Here is a 16,311-nt window from a genome sequence, read left to right as displayed (position 1 = left end):
TACTGACATAAAATTTTAGGGGCTTTTTCCTTTGTAATGGAAGTCGACACTGCCCATTTATTTTGGAAAATTATTTAAGACCTTCACTTTTACTGTTCCCCCCCCCCCTTTTACTCTTGATTTTCATCTCACTCACTGTATAAACTACAAAATGGAAGCCCTGACACACTGTCTTTACACTGACACCAGCTAAATACAAATACTCTGCAACTAGGTGTAAAATTTCCTAAGGTAATCTTTTAAAATAAGACAGGTGATTTAAATTTTTCTGTATATTTTGAAGTGGGAAAGTGACTTTCTTCCAATTATTTTAATCCTAGGTAAGTTTGAGGTTTATAAAATAGTATTTAAACTGAGCATGGGCACATGCCTTTAATCCCAGCTACTCAGAAGGCTGAGGCAGGAGAATGGAAACATTGAGGTCTGATTGGGGAATTGAGGGAGATTCTATCTCAAAATAAAATTTAAAAAGGGCTGGGGGTGCGTCTCAGTGGTGCATTGTACACTTAACATGCATGAGGCCCTTGACTCAATTTCTAGAATTCCATAAAAATGAAAACAACAACAAAAAAACCCCCAAAACAAAACCCAACTACCCCAAACCACCTTAACTAAAGTAGAAATTTACTTTAAATTATACTGCAAATTTTTAAATTTGTTAGATTTAAACTTATAGACAATAAATATACATACATATAATGCAAGCTTACTACTCCAGAGTAAAATTCTGAATTGCTTTAAAAACAAGCTGCATTATTACTATGTACAAATGAAGTTACAGTGTGATGTCACAGGGTACCTGTAGATAGCACAATGATTACGGTAGCTCAACAGAGCACCAATTAATTTTTTGTGATAAGAACAACTAAAATCTTAATAGTGCCCCTTTTCCAAAGTAGGATTTCATCAACGTTAGTGCTTGTGTTGCACAGGAGCCCCCTAGACGTGTTCACCCACAGAGCTGCTGCTTGAATCTTTGTGTATGCTCTGACACACTCATCTCCTCGGTCCCTAGTAACTTTCTCTTGTGCATCTGAGGTATGTTTCTACATGCTGCATATATACTGCACATACAAGTAGGACAACGCAGTATTTTCCTTTATGCATCTGGCACAGTGCTTCCACCTTCACCCATGCAAAAATTGGGGCGATCTTTTTAAGGCTAAGTAATACTCTAGTGTTTGTGCAATCACACTTTTTATTCATTCATCAATGGGCAATTACATTATTTCCCTATTTCGGCTATCGTAATACTACAATGAAAATGAGAGTGTAGGTATTTTTCTGAGGTGATTTCAGTACTTTGGGTATATATCTATAATAGAGCTTAGTGAATTTTACATGTTAATTACACAAATCAGCATTCCCAAGGGCGCTGTGCTAGTGTCCCTTTTCTCCATGCCTTAGCTAACACGTGTATCCCGCCCCCCTCATTGGGCACTGAAGCTAGAGCCCTCACACTGAACTAGAGCCACAGACTTTTTGGAAGTTTTTTAAAAATTTTAAGTCTGGGTGTGGTGTCACATGCCTGTAATCCCAGTGCTGGGGAGGCTGAAAACAGGAGGATCATTACCAATCCAAGCTGGGTAGTGAGGCCCTATAACAAATACACAAACTAAAAAAAGAAAAATTTGAGACACAGTCTTACTATATTGTCCAGCTGGGCTTGAATTTGTAATCCTCCTGCTTCAGCCTCCCACAAGGCTGGGATTATAGGCATTTGGTACCACCGCTGATCTTTGAGAAATTTTATACTTCTAGGTATACTAGGTCTTTTATCAATTTTGATTTGGTCTCTGTGTATAGTGTAAAGGTTCAATCTTATTTTTTTATATGTGGAAATCCAATTTTTTCAGCACCATTTATTGAAGGAATTGTCTTTTTTTAAAAAATAGGAATTGTCTTCTTTTTCCAGGGTGTTATTTTGGTGGTTTTGTCTAAAATTAGCTGAGCATATATGTGTGGATTTATTTTTAGGTTCTCAAAGCTGTTTTATTCGTCAATATTTCTGTTTTTATGCCAGTACTATACTATTTTGATTACCATAGTCTTGTGACACAATCCCCCCCCAGTACTGGGGATCAAAGCTAGGGCTTCACGCTAACTTACAACCCCAACCCCTGTTCACTTATTTTGAGACAGGATCTAGATAAGTTTCATAAGCTGGGCTTGAGTTTGTGATCCTCCTGCCTCAGCTTCTCAAAGTGCTAGGATTACAGGTGTCTAATGCCATATCTGGTTTCTAAATCTGGTTAGAAAGTATAACACCTCCAATTTATTTTTCCTCAGTATGGCTTTGGCTATTCAGGTTTTTGCAGATCCATTCAAGTTTTGGGTTTTTTCTTTTTCTATGAAGAACACCATTGCAATTTTGATAGGGATTATAATAAATATACATATTGGCTTGGGTAGTATGGGCATCTTAACATTACTTGTTCCCATCTATAACACAGAATATATCTCCATCTTTTTGTGTTTTCAGATTATTTCATTAAATTGTAAAATAGCTTTAGCATACAAATTTCACCTTCTTGGTTATGTATTCATATCTACGTGTATGTTTAATGATATTATAAATATGACTGCATTCTTGATTTTTCAGCTAGGTCAGCTATTGTATATCGAAATACTGGTATTTGCATGCTGGCTTGCTACTGAGTTCAGATGCACCATTACTACTTACGGTTACTTTTTCGGCTGGAATTCTTGGGAGTTTCTGCATATTGGATCGTGTCATCTGAACACAGATAATTTCATTTCTTCTGGTTTGGATGTCTTTTGTTTCTTTCCACTATCAGATTGCTCTTGCTACTACATCCAGTGCTGTGCTGGACAGAAGTGGTGAATGCCGGCACCTCTGCCTTGCCGTGGGCCTTGGCTGCCACGCCCTCACTGCTTACGTTAACTCTAGGTTTTCTAAATAGCTTTATTATTGTGAGGAACTTTCTCTCTAGACCTAAGATGTGGTTTTCATTTTCTTTTCTTTTTTTTTTGAGACAGGGTCTTACTATGCAGCTCAGGCTGGCCTTGAACTCACTATGTAGCCCAGGCTGGTCTCCAACTTGTAGTGATCCTCCTGTCTCAGCTTCCTGAATATTGGGATTACAGGTGTATGCCACTCTGCCTGGCTTCTAATCTAAGCTATAAGTTTTTTTTTTTCAGTAAAGGATACTCAATTTTTTCAAAAGCTTTTTTTTTTTGCATCAACTGAAATAATCAGTTGTTTTTTGTCTTTCATTCTGACCTTGTGATGTGTCTCATAGACCAGTTTGCATGTTAAACCAGCTTTGCACATCAGGGCTACACCCTACTTGCTTTTGTTTTGCCTTTTTTTTTTTTTTTGCAGAACCAGGGATTGAACTCAGGCCTTTGTGCTTTCCAGTGAAGCGCTTATTTCACAGAGCCTTCTCCCCGGCCCCCTACACCCTACTTGCTTACAATGAATTACCTTTTAGATATTTGGCTGAAATTGATTATTTAAGGTTTTATTGAGGAAACTCTGGATCAGAGATACCAGCCTGTCATTTTCTTGTAGTGCTTTTGCCTGGCTTAGTAAGTATCTGCATGATGTTGGTGTCATAAACTGTTTGGAAGTGCAGTGGTTCCCGGGCTCATGAACACTTCTGCTTGTAAGCCAGTTCACAAATAAAAGCATTTGGCAAAATGTTGCTTTCATTTGCTCTGCATCAGATGATGAACCTGACCATCTTCTCCCAAATCATAAAATAAATGCAGTTTGTTTGAAGTCAAGGCACTACTGTGATTAGGTGGAACGGCTATGTTGGCACTTTATGATAAATGCCGCAGCTTGGGCACTCACCTCTAAAAGGTTCACCCTCACTGCTCTAAGCAATAGTCCTTTCTTACTCCTTTGGACGCATCTGGTGCAATATTTCTACTTTTTAAAAATATTTCCATTTTCATTTCTGACTTGAGCCTTAATTTTGCAGGGATTTTAAAATTTTAGTTTTTTTTTTTTTTTTTTTAAACTAGTGAGGGCTGTGAGGATGCTCCCATTCTCAGTTTCTGTACAGTGGATGATCCTAGTAAGGTGATCCCTCCTGGTATTGGCTGTGATGCAGGCCACAGGGATAGCCGTAGTGGTGCTGTATTCAGGTGCTCTGAGTGGTTGTGGTGAGAGTAAATACAGTTTTACTCTCTGGGCATGGGGAGATGCAGCTCCCATCAAGCTGAGGACTATAACGTGGAGGCACCCCTAGTAGTTTGAATTCAGGGGGCAGGGATGTAGCTATGGTCCTAGAGGTCAGGGCACAGTACTGGCAGAGCTCTAATGTGGATGCCCAGGAGGCAGGGCAGAGCTCCAACTTGAGTCCTGAAGCAAACAGGGCACAGGCACCAGGCACCAGGACAGAGGTGTACCATATAGTGGTGACCCTGGACCTGGTAGGATATAGCTGTGGCCCAGGTTCAAAGAGGGCAGATACAGGGACAATGAGGACCTTGAAGTGGAGAACAGCTATGGCTTGGGGTATGAGTGCCAGGCAGAGTACATGTTAGCTTCATTCCCCAGGAAAGTAGGGTGCTGCGGCAGCTCAGAATCTGGAGGGCTGGTCCAGATCCAGGAAGGTGGAGTGCATGCTTACCTAACAGCACAGGGAGCACAGCTAAACCAAGGCTGTATTTTCTTGGGTGGGTGGGCATCACATGGGCTTAGATATCAGGACTGGCTGCTCCTTTGGGTCAGAGCTCCCCCCAGGGGTCAAGGCCCAGGGATGCTCAGTGGGCACAACTGCTCTGCCAGCGTAGGGTAGCTTCTTGACTGGGTAACAGGGCCTGGTGTTTCAGAGGCAAGGCTCAGCACAGGTTTAGGCACTGGTGTGGCAGCTGCTCTCCTAGCCAAGGCTCCAACTCCCTGGGGCCAGGTACCAGGTTGGCCTAAATTCTGAAGGGGTACAGCTGCTCTTAAGGGTTGCAGCTGCTCCACGAGCTCTGGCATAGGTCCTCTGGTGGTCTAGGGTCCCTGAGGGAAAAGGTGCTACGCAGACTTGGGTGCCAAAGCCACAGCGCAACCACAGCCTAGACACTGAGTGCCTGGGAGCCGGGTAGAAAAGCATTTGGGATGGGCTGGTATTGCTTGAGCACCTCCTAGGCAGTTTGTTAGGATAGGTAGGGAGCTGTGGCGCCTTGGCTGGGAATGCAATGCTACACATGCGAATGTGGCCCACGGATGGCAGAGCCTTGGGGCTGGACAGAGGCAGGCACTGCTGGCCTCCAGCGCAGGGTACACCATCGTAGCAGTGCTTCAGATTTCAAGATGCAGCTTGGGCCAGGGAGTAGGGTGGTGGGCTGGGGGCCTCCTGTTGCCCCTTCCCTCTTGGGAGAAGTCTTTCCTGTTTTCAGCTGATCTCAGTGGGGAATTTCTGCCATTCTCTTGTTATCTTCTAGCATTCTCCATTAGTCACTTTTTGTTCATTGTATTTGCCTTTTTTTTTTTTTCTCCCCTGGGGTGGTAAGCATTAGGCACCTTTAGTTGGCATCTGGTGTCAATTGTTTTCTTAATATGGAAAATAGTGTGTGAGAAGCACATGCTTGTCTTCTATTTCTTTAGCAGAGACAGACTCTAAAGAGTCTATTAATACTTGCTTGGAAAAGTAAGAAATATAAACTTTATCTTGACCACATGGCAAATAATGGGGTATCACTTCTTTTTGGTTCTGTCTGAGAACTTGTAATTCTGTGGAAGAAAACTAGTTGGTGAAGAGCTCATACATAACATTTGAAAGAATACTTAAAAGTTACATATAAAAAAAGGTTTACTGTACTTAAGTTAGTTTTCCCTGCTTTACAGATTGAGTAATACATACAGAGAAGTGGTTGCCATCCTGTTCCTTTTGTGGTTCTTTCTCCCCTGCCCCTGCTAGACAGTGTGTTTTTCCAGGCTCTACCCTCACCCTGCTGTGCTCAGTGGGAGGGTTGCACCCATGCCTGGCTGTTTGTGATGATGATCACTTTGCGCCTTCAGTCCAGGTCTTCCTCCTGACTTCAGATCCTTGTATCTCACCACTTGCAAGACTGACATTTACCTGGTTTTGGTCTGGTACACAGAGGTGTTGAATGCCTGGAAGAATAAATGTCTTGGTGCTTCTTTACACATGTCCCTGTCACAGCTGCTGGTGGAAGGTCACTCGGTTTATCTGAGATGGAACCTGTCATCCCCAATCTGCCCTTCCTCACCACCTCAATCAGTTTTATTAATCTTTTGTCCTAAATACTGTTCCTACTTCCTTTATCCTCTCCAGGCCAAGCACGTCTGTCCCAATTTAAACACTCTTGTCCTGTCTGACTATTGTAGCAGCCTTGTAACTGGTATTCCTACCTCCAGTGCAATTATCTTCTATTCCATCTTCTATCTAGCTGCCATAAAGATTCTCCCAAGATACTCCTAAGGTGTCTTCCACAATCTCACCCTCAACTTCTCTTCCACTTTATTTCACCACTCCCTATGCATTTGCACTTTATATTGCAGCAATGCCAAACTGCTTTTAGTTTCTTCCTCTCTCCTACCACCCTGCTTATGCCAGTGCTTTTGTTCTGACTGGACTTCAACTTATAACTCCACTTTATTTTGTAAAATTCTGTCAAGGTGTGACATGCTCCAGAAAACTTCCCAGTTTCAACCTTTCTTTCCTCCAGGCAAGTGAGGTGCTTTTCCTCTGTGCTCTTCTGATACCCAACACAAACCACCAGTACTTTACCTTCACCCAAGAGAAAACTGGCTCACTTCGAGTAGTATGTGTACATTGTTTTTCTTTTTACACAAACATATCATACAGAGTTAGACATTTTCTTCTTACCTCAAAGTAAGTACAAGTATGAAAGGCTAGATTGTCAAGAAGACAAACCACACCACACAGAGTCTTTTCTGTGAACGCCCAGGCCCAGGGCCAGGACGAGGGGGATTAAAGGAGGCATCTAGAGCATGACACGGAGCAAGGGCCTCGTCCCTCCCTTTTCTCACCTTAGCCTGGCCCTGTCCTGGAAACCTTTAAAAACGAGAGCAGAAATAAATACATTTATTCTGACTTGTGCTTGAGTAAAATAATTATGTGGAAGTATAATCACTTGGGCAGTTAGAAGTAGTGCAGGAAGGAGAATCAAACAGAACAATGATTTTTGTGGTGGGACACAGGGCCGGGCACGCAGGGACTCACCTCTGGCATGGAGCTCACTTCATGCACCTGGCCGATGAGCTTACAGTAGGACTGAAAAAGCAACAGCAGCTGGAAGTGGAGTTTATACAATCTCTGACACAGTTCTAGTTGCTAAAGAGAGAACGTGCATGGGAAGAAATAGTTATTAAGGAGCATTCTTGTATAACCAGTGAAATTTCAGTGAAGACACATTAAAAAAATAAGGCAGCACAACTAGTTTTGACGCCAATAAAACATAAAAACAAAATCCAGTCAATAACCATAGGTGAGAAATTCATAGCGTATTACGGAACATTACATTCTATATGCTAGAAGATGACTAATTAGAGAGTCGCAGCTATAAAAAAGATTGAACTGTCACATTTCCATTGTATTAGCAAATTAAACACCTACAAATTATAGCTGAGTGGCTGTATTAATTTTTATAAGCTCTAATTATTGCTTTTGAAGTGAATAATTTCTTTTACTAAGAAAGGCAAGACATTAAGTATTTTAGGTGTTAAATTTATAAATGGAGCAGATGCTTGAGAGACCACTCTTCGTGACAGTTCTGGCTGGCATCAAGTAGACATATTGTATCACTGAAACATATCGTTGAAAACACCTGACATCTGTGTCCACACGAGCCACACAGTCCTCTTAATCACAGCCTTCTACTTGGTGCTCAATGTTTCTTGTATCAAAGAGATAAAGAAGGGGCAAAAAAAAAAAATGCTTAAGAAATTATGAAAACATCTACACTTCCTGTGGAAAGAACACTGAAAAACGATTGTCCAAAATGCCCCCTGAGATTCTGGAATGGAAAATGTTTTAATTATATGGCTTATCTATATTACGAAGCAGAAAAGATCATGCATAATCTTAAGACCAAAGATCATCCTACTCTTTTTTTTAGCTTATCCTCTATAGCTTGCCTACTTTGTTTCAGCAACTGGTTAGCTCCTAGGTGGTAGATGGGGTTGGTGAAAGAAGAGCCTTCATTGCCCAGGGTTTGCTGGCTTGGTAGTCATCAGTGAAAGTGGATTATATATGTGGTTGAAATGAAAAGCTTCACTGTTGAGTTTTCAAATAGGTTAAAGGAAGGGTGAGTAGAACTTTTGATACACTATAAAAAACTCAGCTTGTAATTGAGAGCTTTGGAGTGACTGAAAAATTTCCTCTAAATCATTTAAAAAGAAGTATAAGATTTAAGTTTAGGCTTAGGAAGAATATTCTGATATTATGAACAAAATATCATATGTTTTACCCTAATTTTAAAAAATTACTAAAATTCATACTCAGAATATGCTGAAGATGTTTTTTTTCTCCTCCTACTATTTCTATGCTCAGAGGGGAAAACAATTTTGCTTAGATTTGATCCCTCAAAACTGGGGAACAGCCTAAATTTAAAGTAGCTGCACTTACTAATTAACTCAAACTGGATCTTTGATTGCTCAGCAAAAACTTTGTTATACTGACATTTAAATTGTGTGGAAATCTTTTAAAATCTGGTATGAAAGAGAATTACCAGAAACTTGCAAATAAATACAAAGCATTGTTTAAAAACAATGTTATATCATCCCAGCTTAGGGTGAAACCTAGCTATGAAAACTCTTCCTAAGTGCCAAATAATGATAGCTATTATTTAAAATATTCTACTGGCAATATGAGAATTCATAGCAACATAGGTTTCTACTTTGGGGCAAAAGCAGTCTAGAATGCTTCTGATAAAACTGCCATGTCTCAATCTCCTAAAGAAAATAAAATTAAATGAAAAAGGGAAAACATGCTAAAAGATAATAGTAACAGTAAAAAATAAGGTCATGGACCAATGCTGAAATGGACAAAGAGTATGAAAGAAAGTTAACTTACTGCAAGAGATTCCATTTGCTATACAGCAAGCATGGCACAGGAAACAAAGGAAAGGAAAGAAAGTACAGGGTCAGTGTGTGCATGCAACAGAAAGCATGGCCCTCTTTCAAGAGCAGAACCGTCAGCAGTAGTAGCGTTACTGGCCCCAACTTGGTAAATGGTTGCCAATGTTGTACCCATTCCACATGCACAGCATCCCCCAGTTAAAAACAAGCTCTAATGGGAAACATATCACTGAAAAGACACAATTTTTAATCTTTTAGGTTACCTGATTAGTTTAGGTTTTTTCAAGTCAGTCTTGGAGACCAGAAATAAAAATTCTTACTGTTGGGAGATTTTAGTGTATAAATATTATATGTAATATAGTAAAAGTGTGAGAAAGACAGCTGAATAATTTGAAGAATATCATCTCAAATTATAGTATTACTTTATTTTAAGGTAGTCTTTAATATGTCTGGTTTTGTATTTACTAAACTATGATCATACAATTAACACTGGACATAATAAACAACCCAAGTGGCATTTTCTTCCGTTGGCTTGGCTCCTACGTGGATAACATTTTGCAAGACTGCTAGACATTATAATTTCAAAGGAATAAGCACTGTATACTTTATCCTCAAACCAGTATTAGATATGACAAGTAATTTTCTGGTACTTAATTTTTTATATAACTTTTCTCTCCAGTAGATGATTTCTAAAAGTAATTTAGAATTGTTAGTTAATACAAATTCAGCAACTTGGAATGCAACTTGAAAAAATTTTGATAATGCAACTTGGAAAAAATATTTTAAAAAATGAATTTGTCCATTCCTAGTTGAAGGTCAATATATCTGGTTCTGAATTTTCAAAATGTTTAAGGATCTGTCTCTATTTCTAATTCTTGACAACAAAAAACCTCTTTTCTTTAAAGCTCTTTCAAAAAGTCTTTGGGGGGCCGGGGAGATGGCTCAGTAGAATAAAGGCTTCCCTGGCAAGTGCAAGGGCCTGTGTTCAATCCCTGGTTCCGAAAAAAAAAAAAAAAGTCTTTGGGTTGTCAATTTAATATATTTTACTTTAACATGTTAGTATAAAAGAACAAATAAAATTTATTAGCGTCTACAAATGCAGTAACTGAAGAATCCCCACAGTGTCTGCTCCTGACCCAGCCAGGGCTCTCCTTTTCTTTTACCTACTGCTGTAGCTAGGGGGCTTGACACATTGCTGGTTATTACATTATATTTATTGAGTAGTTTTTGGATACTGGCCATATATATGTCTGTGCTTTGAAAGATGAATCTCTGTGAGCCTATGATGTAGATTACATGGTTTGAGATAGTTACTATTTTCAAGAAAACTTTGTCTAAGTAGTTTCTATAACCAAAACTTATATCCATATCCCATGGGCACACAGGGTCAGTCTGAACGTCTCCAGGCACACTGCATTTCCACTGTGAAGAGGTTTCAGAAGGCAGCAAACATGACAGAAAACATGAACTGATGTTTAGTGTTCACATTAGCAAGTAGGTGCCTGTGCTGTGGAATTGACTTTTCAGCAGCCTAGAATGAAACACATGCAGAGTAAGTGATATGATCATGTGTGAAGAAAACTGTCATCCTTTTGTTGTTTTCCAAAACAAAGTAGTAATCCAAGGAGGGCCTCAAATGGGTCAAAGGAAAAGCTCCTCTGCCAAATAAAGGCAAATGAAGCTCTCTGACCTCAGTTTGGCGCCAAGGAATGTCACTGTCACCATGTTCCTCCCACCAGGCACTCAGGACATAAAATATTGTGGTGTGTTTCTTGGGAGATGGACAGGTTTGAGGAGCACCAATTCTTGGTGTCCTTTCTAAACTTGTTTTAGGTAGGGTGCTTCAAGCTGCCTTGATATTTATCCTCAGAATCCTTTCCTATGCCATAGGTTGGGGCCCACTTTGTAGCTACTGTTCCAAAAAGGTGGTGAACAATGGCTTTCTAAGTGGCTGCCTCATGGAAATAGTAAAGCTTTCTTCCCCCCGGGCCAGTGTCTTTTTACCTCCTGGTTTTAAAAAATATCCCAGTTTACATCTTTATGAATGTATCTGTGCTCTGGGGATGTAACAGTGTTTTGGCCATGTTGCGGCAATATGTTTATTTAGTCTCAAGAATTTAATCCAAGCTTTGTTCCTTTTCTTCTGATAGGCTTGATTTATAAAATCAGTTTTGGAAGTACACTTCCTTTTTTTTTTTTTTTTTTGAACCGGGCATTGCACTCTGACCCTTGCGCTTGCCAGGGAAGTGCTTATTCTACTGAGCATATGCTTAAACTGAGAGGAAAAAACATCCCAAGAAGCCATGGTGTTAAGAGCTGATCATTAATTATTAGGGAATGACAGCTTAAAAAGCCCACAGTAGCCTAGACACGTCTGCTCTCTCTTCCTTCTGCCTTTAGATGGTTTCTATGCTTACAGCTGGTCACGGAAAGAAAAACTCGACATGATTGAAGATGAAGTACAGCATATAGGCTATTATTTTCATATCTACTTCGTGAAAGTCACAGGTTAAAACTAAATGGGAAAATATTTAGATTCTAGATAGGCAGGCGGTAACAGTCCAATAACAAGGCTTCTTTACTCTGCAATGCGTAGGTGCATCTAATCTCCTAAACAGGTAGGAACAATGTGCACTTACTTATTAATACCATGTGGTTTTAGCACATTGACTGTTTGTTGAGAGTAATTATTTTGGACATTGGTGATGAATATCTGTCAAAGATTAGAAAGATAAATACCTTGAAGCCTATGACATAGAAAATATACCTTGGGGCATTTACTATTTTTCAGAAAACTCTAAAATAATTTCAGGAGACATTACTTTAGCAAATATAGCAAAGAAGATTGCTTATAGAATAAGGACTGATCAACTATATCTGGAGAAGGTTTAATGGATTACAGATGAACTGGAGAAAAGTCTTGTTCAATATTTACCTAGTTCAACTTGTCTAAAACCACAGGTTACATATCTGACTTTGGGATTTTATAATGCATTATTTCTTCTTAGTGTAGCCAATTTTATAACTCCTTTTGAATGTTACTTTAGTCATTAGGCCTTACGCTGTATAAAGTGAAAATTATATTATGTAAAGGCAATTTTTTTTTTTTTTTTTTTTTTTTTGTGGAACTGGGGATTGAACTCAGGCACTCATGCTTATTCTACTGAGCTATCTCCCCGGCCCTATAACATTTTTATTTACTTATATATTTTTGATTTTATGGAAAGGTCTACAGGGTGTTCAGGGTCTCACTACTAGATTGGACTCTCAGTGATCCATCTTTTACAGCCTCCCAAGAGCTGGGATTATAGGTGTGCGCCACCAAGGCCCAGTCTCAACTGCAGTCTCAGCGTGCCCTGGGGGTGGGGCCAGCACGCAGGCCTGGGGATCGAACCCCAGGCCCTGTGCCTGCTTGCAGGCATTTTAATCTGCTGAGCTATTTGGCTGGCCCTGATTTTTTCCTTTTCTTCATTGCACTGAATCTACATTAATAGCATCTGTAGATATTACATTCCATGCTATCTGGTATATAATCATGATTTACTCAAGGCTCTAAAGGTAGTATATACTTAACGTTCAGTCCTTACATTTGATATCTACCAAATAATTTTGTATGCTGAGTGTGTATAGCAGATGTTTTTAGAAGATTCATTAAGAAATGTTCATAGGAACAATATTTCCTAAATGTATTTCTAACAGTTTATTTGTACCCTTTTATGTCAGCAAATTAGATTGGCTGGATATAAAACTCTTAGCTGAGAGTTTCCCCAGTACCTTAATTTTCCTCTTCTTGAATGTTTTAAATAATATATCATTCCTGTTGTCTGGCATAAAATTCCAAAGTCACATATATGAGGACTTAGCCTGTTTCTGGCTGATTTTATCAATGCCAATAAATTGAGCATAGCAAATTGCTCAAATCAACAGCAGGAAAACTTGTTCTTGGCAGAAATCTACATATTTTTTTCTTTCCTCTTTCTTTTGGCCTTGAGGCCATCATGGTTTTGTTCTTACTCTTCTGCTGAAGCAAGGGAAGAAAGAAGAATCACTGACGGAGGTCATTAGTATCTTATGTCTACTGGAGGAATATTTTCATATTTGTAAACTCTTGAATGTGAAAGTGAATCACTCCTTGAATCACTTCTGCAGTAGAGACTTTTCCTAACCATCCCCATTCTGGAGGCAGTACTGTCCACTCCAAATATCCTCACGGTACATCCTCCTGACTCTATAATTCCACCTTGGCAACAGCATTGTATACTCATCTTTATCTATTAGAGCATGAATACTTTAAGAGCAGGGTCTCTATTTCTTTGACTTCATATTCCTAGTGCTTTTGACACACTAAAGGAACTAAAATGAATGAGTACTCTATTTACCAACAAAGCTATATTAAAAAAGAAAAAATAATCAATATGATCAGTACGATTTTTTTCTCAGGTGACTGGATGTTTTGATATAGACATGGTTTAGAGATAAATGCATAGTCTTTCCAAAAAAAAAAAATCCACTTCAAAGAAGACACTGGACATAGAAAAAGAGAAGTACCCTTTGTTATATGTGGTATTTTCTCCTGATTGTCAACTTGATTGGCTTGAGAGATGGCTGAGATGTCCCCTGTCCCCTGCTTTCTTAGTACCGTGATATTTTTGGCTTGGTCCCTACCAACAACAGATACAAACCTCTACTACCATGAGCTAAAACAAACGTTTTTTACTTAAAACCAACCAAGCAACCAAGCAACCAAGCAACCATCCATCCATCCATCCAACAACAGGTTGCAAGCTTCTCATTCATGGATTATGTAGAAGTGGGAAACATATCACTGAGATTGTTAGTGTCCAGAAAGACCCTAATAGTTGGAATGATCATTTGAATGTAGTAAGACCAGCTTTAGTAGGGCTAAATATGTATTTTTGTACTTGAGTCCAAAAACATACTGTATGTCCAAGCAATTCCCAGAATATCTTGTAAATGATAATATGTCAAGTGAGATTCCTGTGAAAAATTCAGAGGAAACACCTGCAGCTTTCCTGGGCTACCTCTGTGGAACTGAGATGAGCCATGTCAGACTATGTTAGCCACAGGGCTAAAACTGCAAGCAGTGCTTGCACAGGTTGGAGCTGGCCAGAGACTGAACTCAGGCAGACTGAACTTTTATGTGAACTTAAGCCACCTAGTAGTAGTTCAGAATAAATCCCATAAGAGAGACCAACAGAAACCAAAATCCTGAAGTCATAAAAGATTCTTCTTGGGCTGGGGATACAGCTCAGCAGCTTAGGTGCCTGCCTGGCAAGTGCAAGGTCCTGAGTTCAATCCACAGTAGCCCACCCCCCCAAAAAAGAAAGATTTCGTCTCTTAAATGTGCAGGCTGAGAAAATACTGGTGGGTTTGTATCTACAAAGGAGTTACACTGATTTTGTGAGATACACAAATAATATTCCCTGTTTTATATCATATTTAATGTATGCTATACCTTGATTTACTATAATTATTCTAATCACTAGGAAGCCTAAATCATTAACCAGTCATATTTATCTTTATTTTACTGGGATTCAAACTCATGACCTTGTGCTTGCCAGGCAGGTGCTGTGCCACTGAGCTATATCCTCAGCTATATATATGCTTTCTCTCAAATTCACAAGGCATTCTGAAGATACAGTAAAAATGTTAACTATTTAAAAATAATTTATTGCAGTAAAAAACACATTGCCATTAACCTGCTTCCCCTAATATTCCCTCTCACTTCAAACCCAGTTATTCCATCATTCTTGCCAGCTTCTGAAGCAGTTCTAGATGCCATCTTTTGTGAGTGTCTTTAGTTACACTCTTGTGGCTGCCTGGATGCTGCCAATTGGTCTAGAATGTTTATCTGTCTTGGACGTGTTGACTTTGGGGAGGTCAGAAGCTGCAAGGTGCCACATACGGTGAAGAAGGTAGATGAGGGTGCACGGTGCTGTTTTTGTTTGACAGAAATTCCCCTAAACCCTTTGAGCTGATTTAGGACACCAAGGTAGCTATGAAAAGTCATGAGAGAGGACTTCTAGAACTGTTGTAGAAAGTGGGAAGAAGAATGGGATAATGTGTTTGAAGTGAGAAGGGGGTATTTGAGGGGGATTAATAGCAATGTGTCTTTCATGGAAATAAATTTTTTAAATGTAAACATTCATCACGTTTGTTGATCACACCTCAAATATGTAGTAGTTATACTTTGTACTTTATGTCCAGATGTACCCCTTCTACTTGTCCCATGCAAAGGATGCTTAGAATAATTGAGTGCATAACATTATTCTAGGAGACACAGAACCTTCCACAGATATAGAACACATACACACAGACATAAAATATGTTGTAGATACAGACTCAGAAGCCAGTGGTAGCTCTATTCAGCAAAATATCTCCAACCCTGGAAATAAGACCTCAGTATTAACATGGAGTGACACTATCATTTCTCCTCAAGGGCTCTCTTTAGTGTATAAAGATATTTGGTCAGTTTGTTTCCATGCCCCATTTGGCCTTGTACAGTGTAAGTGCCAACTGTGATGGAACCTACTCCCCATTGTGCTTAGGTAAACTTTACTCTCAAAAGTGGGATAGTCAGGGCTGGTAAAGTTAAGAGTGTGTGAGCCATGCTCCAACAACTTCTAGGTCCTACTAGGAAATCCAACACAGAATTTAACTGGGTGTCCTGATGATTTTAACAAGCCACATAGCCCTGCTTGATTTATCAGAACAACTTTTCTCTTTAGGTGACATACAGTTTGCCCACCAGACCAGCCTCAGATCTGGAGTTATCATAGACATGGGACTGAAAGCATCTTTCTTAGAGCAAGTGGCCATTGCCTGAATATTTCTGGTTACCAACTTGTCCATGAGCTACTCAGGGAAATCTGAATTCCATGTTAGTACTAACAACAGGGCCAGTGCCTCTTACTAAACATTTTAGTCTTACTAAAATGTTGGAAACATAGACTAGAATTTGACTTTACATCAATCTTTCTGTACTAAATCCTACTCTCATAACTCTTGGATAGTTTATGGACCCTCAATATTTATGCAGTCTCTGTTTAAAATTTTTTAAAAAAAGTTTTAATTTAATTATTTATTTGGTACAGGGTCTTGCTATATAGCCTGGACTCATAGTGATCCTCCTGTCTCAGCCTCCCCAGCGCTGGTATCACAAGCATACACCACCACGTCTGGTTTTGGTGGCAGGCACAGCGTGTGTCCAGGGTTCTGGAGTTCTGTGGTTCTGGGAATTGAACCCAGGTCCTTGTGCTTGC

General features: G+C 39.5%; 1 protein-coding gene across 1 annotated transcript in view; it reads right to left on the bottom strand.

Moving 5' to 3' along the window:
* Fry (FRY microtubule binding protein) overlaps positions 1-16,311 on the bottom strand; it is a 431,398-nt gene that overhangs the window by 7,442 nt on the left and 407,645 nt on the right. Inside the window, exons 58-59 of the mRNA XM_023715059.1 lie at positions 9,024-9,041; positions 7,173-7,283 (exon numbers count right to left, since the gene is read on the bottom strand). Coding sequence (XP_023570827.1) covers positions 7,173-7,283; positions 9,024-9,041 — 129 coding nt within the window. The remainder of the gene's footprint in view (positions 1-7,172; positions 7,284-9,023; positions 9,042-16,311) is intronic.

This window comes from Octodon degus, unplaced genomic scaffold (assembly GCF_000260255.1).
Source record: "Octodon degus isolate 3935 unplaced genomic scaffold, OctDeg1.0 scaffold00038, whole genome shotgun sequence".
Lineage (NCBI taxonomy): Eukaryota > Metazoa > Chordata > Mammalia > Rodentia > Octodontidae > Octodon > Octodon degus.
The sequence above is the reverse complement of the archived record's forward strand: the minus strand, read 5'-3'. Positions and strand labels throughout refer to the sequence as shown.